Source organism: Lagopus leucura, unplaced genomic scaffold, assembly GCF_019238085.1.
Source record: "Lagopus leucura isolate 7727_CA_CO unplaced genomic scaffold, USGS_WTPT01 Super-Scaffold_100018, whole genome shotgun sequence".
Classification (NCBI taxonomy): Eukaryota; Metazoa; Chordata; class Aves; order Galliformes; family Phasianidae; genus Lagopus; species Lagopus leucura.
In genome coordinates, this window is record NW_024962272.1 from 406,098 (window position 1) to 423,843 (window position 17,746).

Consider the following 17,746-nt stretch of genomic DNA (forward strand, 5'->3'; position numbering starts at 1 on the left):
GCCCTTTATCCTTCCAGACTCTGTTCCCTTGTTATTTTCTTCATTTCCAGTTCTGTGGCTAGCTCCTTTCTTCGTCCTGCTACCCCATATTCAATCTCTGCCTGTTTTTTCTCATTCTCTAAAAAAATAAATAAATAAATAAATTGCCCTGTGTGTTGACTCTTCTCCAGCTGCAGATTTTACTTCCATCATTAAGAACTTTCATGGATACCTCTTGTTGTCCTCAGACTACTTTTCCCAGTTTTGCTCATTGTATGAGTCTCCAGCTGTATACACATTTTCTTGCTTCATCCCTTCCACTGTTTCTGACAGAACATTACTGAATTATCTTAACATCTCTACATGCTTACCAAATCCTTGTAATTTTGATGCAAATGCTGAAATAATGTTTGTTTGCACTTCTTCTATCAGACAGCATATGTCCTGCAGCTTCTGTGGCTGTTAATACTTCTCAGCCAGGTTTACTTTACTTTTTTTATTTATCAAAGTCACTTCTTCTTAACACAGGTGAAAGTACAATAGCCTGCCCCTACAAGTTACTATAAAACCTCCTTTTCTGAGTGCCATCTATTCTTTGTCTCCCACCCTCTTTCATTTTGTGAACAAAACTCTAATTAAGTGAATTTCTTTATATCTCGGAACTCGTTTCCAAAATACGGGTGGTTTACATGAAGCAGATAAGTGTATCCTCCAAGAAGGCGAACGGAACGAGAGGTGATTTGTGTTACTTGGGCTCCATCTAGTGGTAATTCTTGCTTCACAAAAGGCATATATCCTGCTGGCAGGAAACACCGCCAAAGAACGGGTGATAGTTGGAATGAATTTGGGAGTTTTGTTATTTAAATTTGTGCTGCCTTTTCTCTATCAGCCCAGATATCGACCTACCCTCCTGTACAGCAGAATACAACAAAAGTAGGCCATCTCTCCCTCATACGTGTGTGACAGCCATTGGGTTTAACATGTACAGTAAAGATATTACTTCTTCACATGCTTTACTTGATTGCTCTGACATGCCATTCTGCTCTCTAACGTGTCTCTTGCTCCTGTTTGCTGTTGATTTAGCCCCCGTTGCCAGCTCACTATGTGTAAAATACACCCACCGTGCTGTTGTGATCACTGGAGGTCTCCTTGCATTTTCAGGAATGGCCCTGGGATGTCTTGGGCTCAACATGATCTGGATGTATGCAACAACTGGCTTCCTACAAGGTATGTCTTTGTGGCTTTACAGGTTTCTTGCACTAGCAACTCAGAGCCCTTACTCGAGGATGCTAATTGCAGGAGTTTTAAAATCTGATTTCTGTTTTGATTTTATAAACATCTAAAACCAATGTCCATATTTGAAGGTTGTTTCCCTCTTCTCCCACTCTGGATGTAAGAATCTGTGCTAGAAAATTGCATGACAAAGTAGAAAACCGATACTAGTAATTTGTATCTGCAAATTATATGCAACCAGAAAATGAAAAGAATACTGTTTTATCAGAGGCTGATAGTTCTGTGAAGGCCTGAGGAATCTAAAGCATACTGAAGTACATGGACCTAGAGTTCCCAGACGCTGTGCTTTCTATTACATGATCTTACATGTTGAGCATTTTTAGCATTTTTAACAAAGTAACATTCCCAGTTCTATGCTGGATACTTGAAAATGTGTGGAATTAGAGTTCTTTGGCCTGCTAAATAATTATAGAGAGCCATTAAAATTAAAGTAAATGAGAGTAGGTTTGAAACCAAGCAGCCTGGCAAGACAGTGAGCAGTACCCATAGCTGGTGTGCTACCAGCTTCCTTCACGTTATCCCTCACTTTCTGGCACTGAGCACAGCTGAGCTTAACCCAGAGATCTAATCTAGGAACATCTTCAAATTTGTCTGAACAACTGTTGCTATTTTTTTCATGGTAAGAATATAATTGTGTATACATCATTCTCCTCTTTATTTTTTTCTTTTCTTATCTTACAACCTATTCTTACAGAAGTGCCACAAATATACACTGTAGTATATAATGAGCTGATTCACTAGGCAAGAAAATATTTTTATTTTCCCAGTTACTGTCTTCACAAACATAGGAGCACTGACCATTTTAATTTCCATCTTAACAGAATACTTCAGCACTATCTAACTGATGGTATTCATATTGGTGTTTTTCAGGACTTGGGATTTCCTTTTCATGGACACCAGCCATCAGCATTGTTAGCCATTATTTTTCCAAGAAAAGAGCTCTGGCCAATGCTATTGCCAGTGCTGGAGAATGTGTGTTTGCGTTTACATTTGGGCCATTTTTCCAGTGGCTGATTGGTCAGTATGGATGGAAAGGTGCCCTCTTGATCATAGGTGGCACCCAACTCAACATCTGTGTCTGTGGAATACTAATGCGACCCCTGACAAGCAGCTTCCACCCTGAGGTGAGCCATCCTGAACCAACACCTGGCAGTGGTGCATCTAAGACAGACAAAGAAGGGAAGTCTATCATCACACACAGAACCTTCAACTGGATGCTTCTGAGGAGGGCAGAATTTGTGCTTTACGCCATGTTTGGCATACTAGCTGCAATGAGTTTCTTTGTTCCTCCGTTATTTTTAGTTCCACTAAGCTACAGCCTGGGAATAGACGAATCTTGGACTGCATCTCTCCTATCCATTCTGGCTATGGTGGATTTTGCAGGCAGACTGCTATGTGGCTGGTATGCCAATCTCCACCTTACGAAAACTATTCACTTACTGACAATGACAATCACCTTGATCAGTACTTCCTTGATGCTTCTGCCACTGGCTAACAACTACCTGTCCTTGGCAATATTCACTGGCTTCTATGGATTCTTCTTTGGCACAACAGTTGCTGTTCACATTACAGTGCTAGCAGAAGTTGTGGGCATGTCAGATTTTGACAGTGCTTTAGGGCTTTTCATGCTTATTCGAAGCACTGGAGGATTTTTGGGGCCTCCTCTTGCTGGTAAGTGTATACTCTGCTAAATACAGTTTACATGAATAATGAGGAATGGTTACCCAAACTGAAATATTTAGAGCTGGAGCCAGATTTCTTTCTCCATTAGCTCAGGAATGCCTGGACAAACAAGTAAATAATGAAAATACATATTTGGGACAAACAACAGATCCATACTTTCATAGAAAAAGCAGCTGAGTTTTTTTGGAATTTGAGAATAATCATTCTGCATAAATGTTGCTAATTGCTTGGAAGGTTTCCACAGAAGGTCACACTTGAATGGCTTGAAACGTTGAGCTATGTGTACCTGAAGGAAATATTCACAAAGATGCTGCTGTTTTCAGACAGCATTTCAGCTGAACAGTGTAATAGTGTATGGGGAATCAGTACAAAAAAAGCAGTGGGAAGAGAAAGCAGACAGTGAGATTGCATATGGTTTTTATTTGTTAGCAGCACTACAGTGTTCATCTTGGAAAATGCAAGAGAAATTAGCTGCTGGCTGTAGGAAATTTACTAAGTGGTATGGTAGAAAAATGACTGACGTAACATGTGAATCTGAGTCTTCATCCAAAGTGCACTGAATAAAATCAGGGACTTCACAGCCTACTGTGATTTCTGTGGCAATGACAGCGTGTAATAGGGTACAAATGGGTCAAACTGAATACTGTAATATTTTAATTCAACTTTAAAGCACAAGGACTAGGAAGTTTTATAGAGGATTTGAAAGAGAGTGGTATCAGATTTAGTCAGGGAAGATCTGAATAAAGTACCACAGTAACGAGACTTGCAGAAATAATGCCTGCTCATCAGCACTGATTATTTGGGTATCAATGTGACGCTTTGTGTATGTGTAGCAAGCTGAAAAGAAAGTGCGGAAGAGGAGAGAAACCTTGGTGCTTACCTAGCTCTTCTCTCTTACTTTCAGAGTAATACCTAAAAGATTTTATTTCAAAGATGTTTTGCCTAGCAGGACTGATGTTAGATTGGAGTGAGGGCTGGAGAATAGGCAGTACATGCAATGGTCCTGCTACTGGATAGAGGCTGAACAAAGAAGAAGCCTTTGCCAGCCCCAGGTGAACCTGTAGCTGTGAGCACTGAGCAGCCAGTGCTACCACGTGCACTGCTACAGCACTACTACTGTGCTTCTGTTCCTTCAGTACAGCGCACGATGTCTCAGGTGTGTTGTGTGCATAAAAGCTGTGTAAAAACGGAGGTCTTTTCTTTTGATAACGTCGACGATTTTTTGAAAAGCGATTAACGGGGAAGCCATTAACGCCGTAGGTGACTCACCAGAGTCTGTCGCCACCAGAGGGCCTCTTCTTTCCTTTTTTAAACTCCCATGCTCTACAGTTGTCCAACTTACCGCGACTGTTAAATGTGAAGATCCTAAGACACAAAGCCGCATGATTAATTTATTTTTCCGCCATTGTTTTTATCGCCCGATAAATTTTGAGTTGGAAAGTGTTTCAAACTAAGCAGCACTTTGTTTCACAATCTGTGTCTGCAAGGTAGATGGACAGAGAATTTTCTGTGAAATTTTCAAGTGCAATAACGTGGCAACGCTTTATGCTTCCATAGTGCAGAAAGCTGCAAGAAAGGTATGTAGTCAGGGTGCTCCCTTTATGAGAGGACGTGTTCACACTGATGAGCTAATTCACATTGGCCTGTTTTCTGTCAGCCACATTACTGTCTCTTTTTTTTTCCTATCCAGGTCTGATTGTGGACATGGCTGGAGACTACAGAGCAGGCTTCTACATGGCAGGAGCCACTCTCATCCTAGCAGCTGTATTTTTAGTTGTTTTAGATCAGTTTCAACAACGAAGTGAAAAAGGAAACCATACGAGTACTAAATCAGAAAAATTATCATTACCTTACACTTCCTTCCATTTTCTGAAACTTCAGAAAAGAAGGTACCAAGACCATGATGTAGCGGTGTGATTACACTGGACATCATGCAACTTCTTGAAAATCAATATTAGGATATTAGGATTCTTTTTAATAGTGGATGTTTTGAGTAGGAGTGTGTAAAACTGAGGAAGAAAGTCGCTAGTTCACAAGCAAACAACACCTGCAACCACTGCCACAATGTTATTTTGATGTTGCAGCTGCGTTTTGACTTTACAAGTCTTCAACGCAGCCCCACAAGGCTGTGATAGAGAGGCTATGATCTAAACAAAATTACCACGAAGCTTTTCGCAGCAGGCAGAAACCTTCCCCTCGAAATACAGGCCACAGCCATCACTTTCAAATAGAAAAAGACACCAGCTCACAGATGTTTAGCCTGGAGAAGCAGTATTCAGAGTGATCACTGAACAGACTGGATATAAAACCAGGAGTACATGAATTTAGCTTTGAGATAATAGCTTACACTTATTCTACAGAGCAGGCCTGGAATCTAAACAAACATCGTAAATGGAGAAAATTACATCAATTATATAATTCAGCAAAGAGAAATGTAGTCCTAAGTATCTGAAGCAGTAAGAAAAGTGCACTTACATAAAATGGAGGACTGACAATTAACAGTAGAACACCTGAAATTATGGTGGACTTCAAACAAAACAAGACTCTCAAATGTAACTGTATATTAAAACTAATAAATATTTCTTTGTGCAATAGTATGATAACTGAGAGAACAATGCTTGCAAGGCTTTAACTAGAAGGGGTGCATAAAATGCAGAGGTTGAAGTGTAACAAGAATGATAAGTGTTAAAAATAAAGTGCCAGAAGAAAAGGTCTGTCCAATTTAGAAAACAAAATGTTATACTGAAAATGAAAACAGTCTTCAAATCTGTAATAGGTTGAGATATGGTAGGCACAATTATTTCATTTTCTTGTATAGACAATTAGAAATTGATATAAGGGGAGGTTTAGGTTAGATATTAGGAGGAAGTTTTTCACACAGAGAGTGGTGACACACAGAACAGGTTGCCCAAGGAGGCTGTGGATGCCCCATCCCTGGAGGCATTCAAGGCCAGGCTGGATGTGGCTCTGGGCAGCCTGGTCTGCTGGTTGGCAACCCTGCACATAGCAGGGGGTTGAAACAACATGATCATGGTGGTTCTTTTCAACCCAGGCCATTCTATGATTCTACGATATGATTCTATAACTCACAGCAAGGCAGAGATATCTCATGGGAAAAAGACTTTCTAATTCTAGACACTAATCATAGAAATAGACCATAGGAGGCTACAGAAACAGAGAGATATCAGAGAATAGATGAGACTTGAGAATTTAAATATACTGAACTGTTCAGTAGTATCTTTCAGTTATCCTAATGCTCTTGAAGAAAGAAAACACTTGATTTGTTAGATTAAGAGGAATCTATACCCAAATCACATTTTTTGTAGTTTTATTTTACCTGGGAAAGAGAAGAAAAGAGAGTTAGGACTGGATCACATTAAGAAGAAAGCAAAAACAAACAAACAAACAAACAGTAAGAGAGGAAAAAATATAGGACTTAGAAACTTCCAAGCTACTCTGCATTTATAGCTGCCTCATTTATGAACTTCAGAATATTTTTCCAGTCAAACATTTTATCTGTGTAGCTGAGTTTAACATCATTTGCTCATCTGAAGTATTTATTTCCCGTCCCATGAAAATTAACCCAAAATTTTAATTTAATTTACAGGAAATTAACTCAGCTATTCATATACCAACTATCTGCAAGGGCTTGATTACAGAGCACACAGTGGAAGGGGCACAACCTGCAGTGTAAGGTCTGTAGCAAGGATTAGGAATTTCCAGAAAAATAACGTGCCAGTTATGTCAATTGTGCCAATTTAAAACTTAGATTTCTATTGAAAGAGTTTTCTTTTCTTTTGTTACTTCAGTATCCTGATGTTCAAAAGAACCCTTCATTTTTATTTTTATTTCTTGTCATTTGAAACACAGGGGAATTGTGTGAGAGGAAAAATAATGGGGAGACACTTAATATAGGACATTACCTTTCTATTGCAATTCAGTATTCTCCATTAAACTTGTGTATTTTAATTACAGTCCCTGTCACTGATTTCCATGTTTGGGTGCATCCTGAGATCTGCCAGTGGCAGTGCAGAAGGCTGATAGCTTCCTGGGCTCTGGGTCAGATGAAGATGCACCGCTCAGCACTGGTTGCATCCATTTTGGAGGCACCCGGTACTGTAAGGAAATGGACAAGCATGACTGAGTTCAGCTTGGGGCTACAGGGGGGCTGTGGGATACTTCAGGTGTGGAGTGGGGTGGCTCTGGGGACCCAGCAGAAATCCCAGCACCAGCAACAGGGGACAGAGGAGACACAGCTGGGTTCTGCACTGGGTACATGGTGGGAGGGTGAGAAGAACAGAAAAAACTGAGTGAAATGCTCAAGCTGGAGGTGAGAAGAAGATTCTTCCCACCAGGATGGCTGGGCTATGGAGCCAGGGCCCAGGCAGTTTGGGCTGGTTTTGGCCTGAGGACCCCGTTGCTCCAGTGTGAGGCTATGAGCAGCCCAGCCTGACCATGAAGAGTCATGCTCCAGGCAGGGCAGGACTGGAGACCTTCATGTGGGCTCAGCAGGAGCAGCAGGGCTCTGTGATACTGTGAAGGGAAAAATGAAGTCATCCTGGAATGATGGAATCACATTTATCAACAGAATAAAAAAAGAAGTCATTAGTTTTAGAAGGTCAGGCATGTTATTTTCAGTTAGACTAGAGCATTCATTTCATACCTATCATAGAGATTTATCAGAGTGTCCTAGGTTCCCACGGGCTGCTGGCTAAAAGAAATGGCCAGGCTTGTATGGGGCTTACATCATCTTCTCCTGAAATACAGTATTTAAAAAGGTAATACCTGTAGAATTCACACATAAATTCCTTTGACTTTGCACTCACAGAGTTAGCAATGCCACTTTAGAGAAACAAGGTTTAGTAAAAGAACTGAGATCAGAACCAGGACATGGTGTTTCACCTTCCCACCCACCCAGTTTCTCAATAGCAGCACTGTGTATTTAGATAACAGATGGCACCACTGATCTATGACAAAGTTTTCTCCCACATCCCTTTGTTATACTATTAACAAGAAATTCTTTCAGAACACAAACCATTCCATCAATTGACATTTTCTCCTCTGCACTGCTTGAGGCAAGGAAGGGGCAGAGATGCGCTGATTTTGGTATCACATGGATTTTCTGTATGTATCAGCTTCAACTCTGAAAGAACAAACAGTAGTCTTCAGTGAGCATCCCCTCACAGAACTTAAACCTTTTTTTTCAGGAAAGCACATGTCTCAGTAAGGTATTCTGTGACATTTTCAACGCATTACACAAGAGCTGGCATGCTTCTTCAGGAATTTACTGGACTGTGATAGTGTATGCTTACTGTTTTACACTCATGACTATCTACAGCAAGTTTCTCTATATCTCATTCACCTTTGAAACTCCCACTAGATTCATCTGGGATTATGTAAAAGAAACACTTAATAATTTACCTAAATAAGGAAGATTTATGCTTTTCACAGTTGTTTCTCTTCTTCCCTTGACTTTCTTTACTCTAGAAAAAAGGTCATTTCAGATTTTGGTCTTAAGTTGTCAAGTAAAAAATCAGAGTAACAGAATGGCTGAGGGTGGCAGGGACATCTGGGTCCATCTGGTCCAAACCCTGCTCAAGCAGGGACACCCAGAGCAGGGTGCCCAGAGCCATGCCTGGGCAGCATTTGAAGATCTCCCAGGAGGAGATCCACAGCCCCCGGGCAGCCTGTGCCATCTACAGCACCTGCACAACACAGAAGCACTGCCTGGCATTCAGAGCGAGGCTCCTGCATTCCAGTTGGTGCCCACCGCCTCTTGCCCTGGCACTGGGCACCACTGGGGAGAGCTGCCCAAACAGAGATTGCGTTGAGGCAAGGTAAGATTTTTAACACTGCTGGAAAAAAGCTGTGTAGTCTGTAAACAGATGAAATGGTCCAGCTCTTCCCAGCCCTGAGCTCACTAGAAATATTGATGTTAAGACTTTTCAACCAATTCCCTGAAGAAATAGACGTTGACCTCTCACACTATCACTTCTTTTCTGCTCATTTCTGGAAACAGCCATTTCTCAACCAAGTCTGGAGCCAGTGTTGTTGTTCTTACTCAAAGGTAACCAGAGTATTCCAAACTAAAACAGGAAGTTTTGCAGGATAGAGAGGCCCAAATGATTCACTGAGAGAGATGTCAAACAGAACATGGTCCTTCATGGTCCTTGTATCTTTTTTGCCTTTGTCAGTAACTAACACTTCTGACCCACCACAGAACCCAGAGTTCTGGATTCATCACAGGCTGCTGTTTCTTGCCTGATGTTCTGAATGCAGTTATTACAGCCTGTGTGTGTGTGAGCACAACGACAATTCACACAAATCCACTGGGAACCGGGCTCCATTAGTTCTGCAGCACACAGAACAGTCTGTTGCAGCATTTCCTAGCCAGTACAGAATCAAACTACTTGCTATAAACTAAGAGGCTTCCACCATGGTGTAACAGTGTCATCTTTAAGTTTTGCTCCAACAGTCTTGGCCTCTACACGGTGTTACAATGACATAAAATGTGGATAAGCAAAGCTTTAGTTAAATGAGTCCCTTGACTCTGTCAGACAGGAGCCACAGAACAACCAGCCCCAAATCAAAACATGCTTTTATTGAGTATCAGGCTGCCCACTTGAGGAGTTCATGCAGGCAGAGTGGTGCTGAGCCCCTTCTAGCAAGGTAGGTAATCTCATGAAGAAATAACTGATTTCTGAGGTGCTTATTAGGAGGGAAAGATGCAGGCTGTGAGAAGAAAGTTGTCTCCTGGCCCCTTTCATGCTAATTAATGCATTCAGAAGCTGTACTAAAAGGAATTTAAACTCGTGATAGTCATAAGAGAACAGATCAAAGAAGGAAAAAAACAGAGTAAGTCAAGGAAAGGAAAGCTGTACATGCCTTTAGTTAACAGAGTACAGGTCTGAAGAAGGTAAGGCTTGCATTTTTTATTCTACCTAAACCCAAACTATTCTATGTTGCTTAAAAATTACGCTTTAGTGGAGACTTAACAGACTCTTAGTGAAAGTCTGAAAATGCTTTGATTCCTTGGATAGAAGTTTCTTTGGCAAATTCACTGCTCTTTACACTCACTTTACCCCAGTATGAGATAGTAGATGAATTGGATGCTATCAAGTAGAATCTGTTGATCTGCTTACGTGACAGAGACATGATTACTTGTGGATTCTTCCTCTGTAATGTTCAGATTATTTTTAGTTGGATGATTGTTCTCTTGAAACTGAGAATTAGGATTATAAATTCTCTGTGCTTGTTGGCCAACATAAAATAGTAATCATCTGAAAACCAACAGGTCTGTGACAGTTTGTGCTGACCAACTCTTTGAACTCTTACAGGGTGTAACAGAACTACAGAAACATGTGTATGTGCATAATATTATTTTTCTTGATTTCAAATATTTTTCCTTGTCCAGGCAAATTGTCTTTATTTTTTTTTTTTCTATATCCCTGTGAGACTTCGCTTCATAAATCAGTCACTGCTTAGTGCCTGAAATGATCATCTTAAATCACAGCCTGCTGCACTCACGTGGAACTGCTCATAGCTTTGAGTTTCGCGTTTCTGAGTTTTTAAATTGGAACAGTCTGCTTAATTCTGAGAATAGCATACTGTTCTACCTCTCTAAAATGCCCCCACTGAAACAAAAATTTGATAGTACTTATCAACATATACAGATATTTCTATTGTGCTCTAATATGTGGTTTTGCACAGAGGTAGGATCTCAAAATGCCCAGAGGAAGCCACCGTCAAGATGGAAACTTCTTTAGAGGAAAAGGACGGACCTATTTCACAGCAGAAGAGTAAGCATAAAGCAAAACCTATTTTAGCATGTGTGTGGAAAGAAAACTTATACTGAACAGAAATTTCCAGGATAGTACATAAATAAAAATCAGGGCTGTACAAAGAAAAAATGTATTTTGGTCGTTTCATGGTTCCTTGAAATGTTTGTCATGGAATTATCCAAAAGAGCAGTCGATGGTTAAGAATAATCAGAACTGCAGAATTCAAGAATGTAGAGCTTGGTCCGATGCTCACAATTCATATTAACCTTTATGATAACGTTACCAGGGTTGTTGAGGCTCATTTGGAATTACATATTGGAGGTTGCAACAGTGCAATCTTTCAGTAAGATTTATGTCCCTTTAGAACTTCAAAGAAACAATGCTTTGCTCTAAGGAATACCCTAAAGAATAATATCAGTGGAAACCCCAGGTACATCTCCTAAAAGCAGATGGAGACAACAGCGCACACGATGTGACTCTCACTAAATCATTTCTGAGCGAAACTCCATTAAGAACCACATATTCGGAGCCCTCAGGTCATAAGAAAGAATGCTCCACGGAACACCGAATCATAGAAAAAGAGGGCAGGTAAATGTTAAAGGTCTCTGATGCGTGACGTTCCCCACACCTCGGTCCCAGTGGGAAAACCCGAGGGTTTACTTTGGAGAAACTGGGTACCCGACACACGGCTGCGTGCTGGGATAGATTTATCCTCACTCATATCATCTTTTGTTCTTCTTTTCCTGCCAACTTATCCCTCTGGGCTTTCCCAGACTTTTCTGTTCCTCAGTGTTCAAAGATCACAGAAATGAGGAGTGAATGCTCAGTGCCTTAACAGAAAGCACGTTAGCACAGCAAGTTTTTTGAGACTAAGAAGCTACAGTAACTTTGTCATTTTGCTTCTTTAATATCCTAAACAGTGGGAAAGATGTCCTACAGCACAGTGTGCAGAACCTATATTCCCCAAAATGACCCAGTGACATCAACACAGTACCTGCTGTGTCATAGGACAAGAACTAAGTAAATACAGAGCTGTTTATGAAAAAAAAAATACTGAAGTTTCTTACTAGGTTTTTGAAACTGTGCTGTGTTTTACAAATAATTTTAAAAATTGTGTCGCCAGAATTTATTGCAGGATGATGCAAGTTGGGATACATCTCTCAATTCTTACTGCCTGGAAAAACTTAACAAACATGACACGCCTCAGCAGGCTTGGCACCTATTTTACTTCTTGTTCCCTTCCAAAATCATAATTCATAATTCATAATTCAGCAGTTTGCTGAATTTACACATAAGGATATTTTAGAAGCATGGGTTGTTGGTAGATTATTATCTTCAAAGATACGAATATTTCTCATTTTTAGAATATTTTAGATCTGGGCAGAGAATTTATCTAGCAGCTTAATCTACAGAGACTGGATTAAGCTACCGATGCTTTATTATCTGAGGTATATCCTGCTTCATCCCTCCCTCTGGCAAAGGAACAGAGATATAAGCTCCTGATCTAACCATTCTTGCTCCCAAAAGAATGCACCCAGTTCTACTGTTACTTATTTTTTCTTATCTTTTTTTCTTTTCACAGAGCCCTTGGAATTGGGATCTTCATTTTGGTGCTGGCTATGTTGCTTATCTTTGGATGCTGGTTTTACAAAAGGCGTAGTGGCTATAAAAGACTACAGGTAAGCATGGCAGCTCGCTTTCACACGTTATTCTGACAACATACCATCATTATTTGCATTACATTAATGCTGACAACACTACAGCTACCATTAGATGTCCTTGTTTCAGACATATTAACAGGTGAAAACACGGAATATGAAATGCAGTAAAAGTTGCAAGTAGATCAGAGAAAACAGAAGCATAAGGAAGTGGAGACAATTGCTCAATTTTTCACAACATGACGACAGAAAAATCTAGTCTCTAGAAAGCATATTTAAATCTACACATATTCTGTCAATTTTTCATTTGAATAAAACAACATTTTCGCTGCTCAAAAACATCTAAGAACAGATGCAATTGGAGTAAGCCTAGGAAGCAAAAAAAAAAAAACAGCTGTTACAATTAATTTAGTAAATGTGACACTTGTGCTAGTGAATACTTTGACCAAGAATACTTTCTTATAAAAGTTAAACATTATTTGCAAAAAAAGCAAGACAGATTTTGAGGTTTACTTTCTAAAAATTACTGCTTAAAAATGCTATTTCTTGCCCTCTTCAGAAATGTTTGAAAAATCAAATTAGGTCTGTCCCACAACACTGTGGTGTTGGAACATTCAAATCTTCATCTTTGGCACTGAAGAGCATTCTTGCTGTGAAATGGAGGCAGTTTTTAACCATGCAAAGTGAAGGCTTTTTGGAAACCCGGTTTCCCAATATTAGCTTTTCTAACCTTTCCAAAAAGATGTGACTGTTTTGAATTAAAAGCTGTAACTCACCAGCAAATCCCTTTCCTCGCTGTTCTGATAACTGCCCTGCTACCTTCCCACTGACAGATCCAATACATACACCATCACATCTTTAATGCTTTCTTTGTGCACAGCACAACTTCCTTTCCAATTCCATCTAACAGCTGACGTTTTGTGGTTTTGAAAACCTCACAATTTGTTAGGCTTTTTGGAAGGAGGAGAACTAGTGCAGGGTGTACAAAAAGAAGTGGGAAATGGTAAAGAAAGGAGTTTGAGATTAAGAAAAGGAATGGGAAAAAGAAAAGGAGGTGACCTTCTTATAGCAAAGAAGGTGTCCAAGAAGTAACTGCAGGCCAGAAAAAATAAATGCAATCCTCATTTTTGCTGACAACGCAATGCATGATACAGGAGGGAGAGCATGTTTCAGGAGAGACAGCAAAAAGCAATGGGTAGATTGCTCTTCTTAGTTATTGCTGTTGTGCCCAGTCCTAATCCCACATCCTAACAAATGCTGCATAAATACTAAGTCATACTTATATGAAGTGCGCCCCAGATTCATGTTCATGTTCAGTTTTACTTTGACTTCTTATTTTTTTATGATCTCTCACAGAGCAAAGGCATCAGTATGGGCACCATACGAACTGCGGTAGGTGAGGGAGCAACACCAGACTGCAAAACGGCTCTGCAAGAGTACAGGAACTTTAGTTCTGTGGTAAGTTAAAGCTTGAGCTTCATTTACTTTAAATACAATAAGACATGGTGAGATAATCTTGGTAAATATTCACTTGATGGTTTCTTTCTTGGTTCGTGCTCTCGAGGCTGAGTCTGCAATAACTCTAACTCTTAAAAATAGTTTTGCACATTTTTAACTCTGAGAAGGTGTGGGGTTTTTTTTTGTTTTGTTTTGTTTTGTTTTTAATTAAATATAACCCCAATACTTCTAAAAAAAATCCCTGTACTTTCACCCACCTTTATTCTGAAATTGTATCATCATTATTCTTAAGGTAACGTATGAGGTAATGCTGAAATATATGCAGCTCTAACAGATACCCTACCATTCTTGTAGATGACAAATAGATTGTGTCTGGGAGCACCACAAAACTTCAGGGTTGTAGACCCTCTAAACACTATGGAACCATAATTATTTTAAAAACTTAAAATAGCTTGCTTGAAAAATATATAGATCAAGATACAGTTGTGTTTAAACAGACTGAAAATAGGGAAAAGGGTAACTTACAATTGTAAATAAGCCACCCTAATTGTTGTCACTGGAAATAAGCATTCATCAAGACTCCTGAAGTTCTAGATGGAGTTGAAATCTCAGTAGGTAAAATATCTTCTGTTTAAAATTCCTGTACAATGAATTATACATACATACACATACATATAAATTAATCTGATGCAAGACCTGGAAACATGTTAAGAAAAATGAAAACAATGTGAAGACGCTGTGAATCAGCTCAGCTATTTTAAGCTGCAGTGCCACGTCTGATATGAAAGCAGATAACTCCTTGCATATCTCATGTCATTTCATGGCTTCTCAATTGTCTTTTCAGTCTTTCACACTGATTTTCTTACCACAGGTACCTGATGCTCCACCAGCCTATGACAAAATTGCTGCAGAGCAGTCACCACCTCCTTATTCACCATGATAGCAATAAGTCTCAAACTCTGAGCACATCCATTCAATTTCTTCATGCTCCCTCTTTATTTCCTATACATTCTTAACTTTCTGAAAGCTAAAACTGCAATAAAAAATTAACTAACATGCTTTCATAAGCAATTGCTGAAAATTACTCTTGCTCAATTTAAAGTAGTTCATGAAACACTATAATAAAGCTGACTGTGCTTCTGTTTTATGTTCTCCATTTATTGTGTTCGGATTAAGACATTTTGTTCGGGTTTTGGCTTCTTGCATGCTTCACAGAAGTACCAGTATTAAGAACACACCACTGGGTATCAACTGGATTGACAAGTGTAGGCAGCTGCACATTCATCTTCCACATTTTCTCTCCCTTTATTTAAAAAAAAAAAAAGAGAGAGAGAAACAATCTATTCCATAGAAGGCAATGTACAAGAATCTGTAAGAATAATGTGGGCGGAAATATTTGATTACATGTGCTGATATGAAAAATAACCATTTTCCCTGCCACCCTAAAAATTAATCTGCAAAAGGAGACTGTATTTTACAGCAGCCATATACCTCACAGCACTTGTTTATGTATCTGTAATTAACCAATCCCTCATGAAATAACAAAGTTTTATCCACGTAACTTGAGAATTTCTGCTTATAATCCATGTTCTTTCATACTTGTCAGTGCATATAACAGCAATCACATTTCGTGACCTACTGGTAAGAAAGCAGAGCAGTCACAGAAAACAAAGAACGGCAATACATCTAGATTAAGGTATACTCATTAGGCAGATACTTGTTCAAAGGTAATAAATATCTGTGAATTCTGTGAAAGTTTAAAGTTATTTATTTTTATAGTGATTTGATATATGTATTTAGAAATGTAGAGAAGTACTTAAACTCAAAATGTTGTCTTAAAGTTGTCATTTTCAGCACACTCCCTGGGCAGCCTGGTCTAGTATTAAATGGGGAGGTTGGTGGCCCTGCATGAAGCAAGGGGTTGGAGATTCATGATCCTTGAGGTCTCTTCCAACCCTGGCCATTCTGTGACTCTGTGCAGGAAAAAATTCTGTGGACTTGCTTAGTGACAGGAAGAAGAACGCACAGGAAAACATGCCAAATGCCAGCTTGGAGCTGGTAGGCACCAGATGTAGAACAGAATGTGCTCCATACATTTTTTGCAGAACTGGCAAGCTTGAAGCTGATGGTTTTTTTGCGGCTCTGTAATCTGCTGTTTCCTATCCAAGGGTTTGTCCTATCAAACACAGCACTAGAAAGTCCAATCTGAGAGAAGGTTTGGATAAACAGAATGAACTGCTTCTCCAAATGCACAACTACAGTTCTTCAGTAAATTTTGTCCCTGTGTGCTTCACTCTTGGGCCAATGCAAAAGAAGTTGCAAAAGATGCTGGGGCAGCGGTTTCCCCGCTGAATATGAGAATATGAGGGACAGGCAAGGCTGAACTCTCTCAAATTTCCTCATCAAAAGGCAGATACAGATTACTGACCCCTGTTTCACCAGAGAAAAAGAGCAGAACACAGAATCCAACTCTTAACATCTTAAACATCTAAGCTGCAAAATATAGTTAGTGCCTTCTCCAGTTCCTCCACAAAATTCTTGCTTGCTGACAGTGCTGCACTCCACTCTTGCTGGGCTCACAGAACCCAAGCACTGCAGCAGTGCTTGAGCAGCAGATGTCCTTCCACATTTCCAAACCATTTTATTGCTATGGTACTGATCACATGACTGAACCACATGCTGCTTTTGTACTTTCCCTGTGTGAGCGAAGTACAGATCAGAACAGGACCAAAAGTGATTGTCTAATATGAATAATTTAGTCTTTCACTACTGATTTTGTCAGGACTGTTCAGCTCAGCTCACTCTCATTTCTGGATGGAAGGAACAGACTCCTGTGCTGCACATTGTGCTCACAGTATTCTCCGCTTATACAGAAAACCAGCCTTCCTCCTCCTGGTTCGTATCTGAATTATCCTTGTTATCATTATCTTCATTCTTGCAGCTATTTGGGAAAGGAACAGACTCATATTTTCTGGAGAGTTTTTTCTAAGAAAAAGGTTTAATCTTTCAACATCTGCCAGTTCGCCTTTTACCAATTAGAGGCAATTGGTAATTGGCAATTACCTTGTTAGAGGCAATTTATTTCTTTTTCTATGCCATCACTTATGCCCCAAGTAACTCTTTACTGACACTCAGGAGAAAAACAGCCCCCATTTTAGATACAGAATCTCAGTCAGTTTTCAGTCCATCTCACTCTCTTCTTGTCCAGCCCCATCTTGTCTATGACGGTGTTACGGAGGACAGTGTCAAAGGCCTCACTCAAGTCTAGGCTAACACTGCTCAGTGCTGGATCTACTGTCTGCAGTTATTTGCAGTAGGAACTTTAGGCTTGTTGTTTGTCTGTTAACTGTGCTTTCAGAACTTTTGAATCTCTTCAGAATATTTGCCAAAACAACAGAATCGTATGGCATGTGTGAATACTTCTGAATATTAACCTCCTGGAAAGACATCCTAGCAAAGGCTGGAAGATGCCCCATCTGTGAATTGCAGTATGTTACTCCTACATCAGCATCTCTGGAAACTACTTCCTGAACATTTCTAGAGTCAACACAGATTTAAGGCTGTGGTTCTTACAACCTTGGGACACCCCTGCATATGCTGTCCATGCGCTCTACACATACAGTGTTTGGCCTCACCAATAGGGAGGATCACGACAATGTCTCATGGTCAAATCCTTGCATAAAACGTGAGTTTTTTTAGCAGTCATTCATATACCTCTCTCATCATTTCTGCAGATGAAAGAATAGTTTCTGTTTTTATGCCCAGTTATTTCTGCTCCGCTTCTCCAGATTACTGCTCACCTTTTTTCCTTGACCCTGATTTCCTGGCTGAGTTCTCTCAACTCTCCTGGAAATTAACTTTTCTTCTTTCCACCACTGTTCCCTATTGGTCACC

The 17,746-nt window shown here is 39.8% G+C and overlaps 2 protein-coding genes across 2 annotated transcripts; both read left to right on the plus strand.

Moving 5' to 3' along the window:
* Window positions 1-817: 817 nt before the first annotated feature.
* Window positions 818-4,872, plus strand: LOC122183413 (monocarboxylate transporter 13-like). The gene is given in 4 exon segments (XM_042877312.1): window positions 818-835; window positions 837-1,206; window positions 2,143-2,943; window positions 4,646-4,872. Coding segments are annotated over 4 exon segments (1,416 nt in total).
* Window positions 4,873-10,680: 5,808 nt separating this feature from the next.
* Window positions 10,681-14,792, plus strand: MLANA (melan-A). The gene is made up of 4 exons (XM_042877564.1): window positions 10,681-10,754; window positions 12,319-12,415; window positions 13,751-13,852; window positions 14,724-14,792. The coding sequence occupies exons 1-4, from the start codon at window positions 10,681-10,683 to the stop codon at window positions 14,790-14,792; spliced, it is 342 nt and encodes a 113-aa protein (XP_042733498.1).
* The last annotated feature ends 2,954 nt before the right edge of the window (window positions 14,793-17,746 follow it).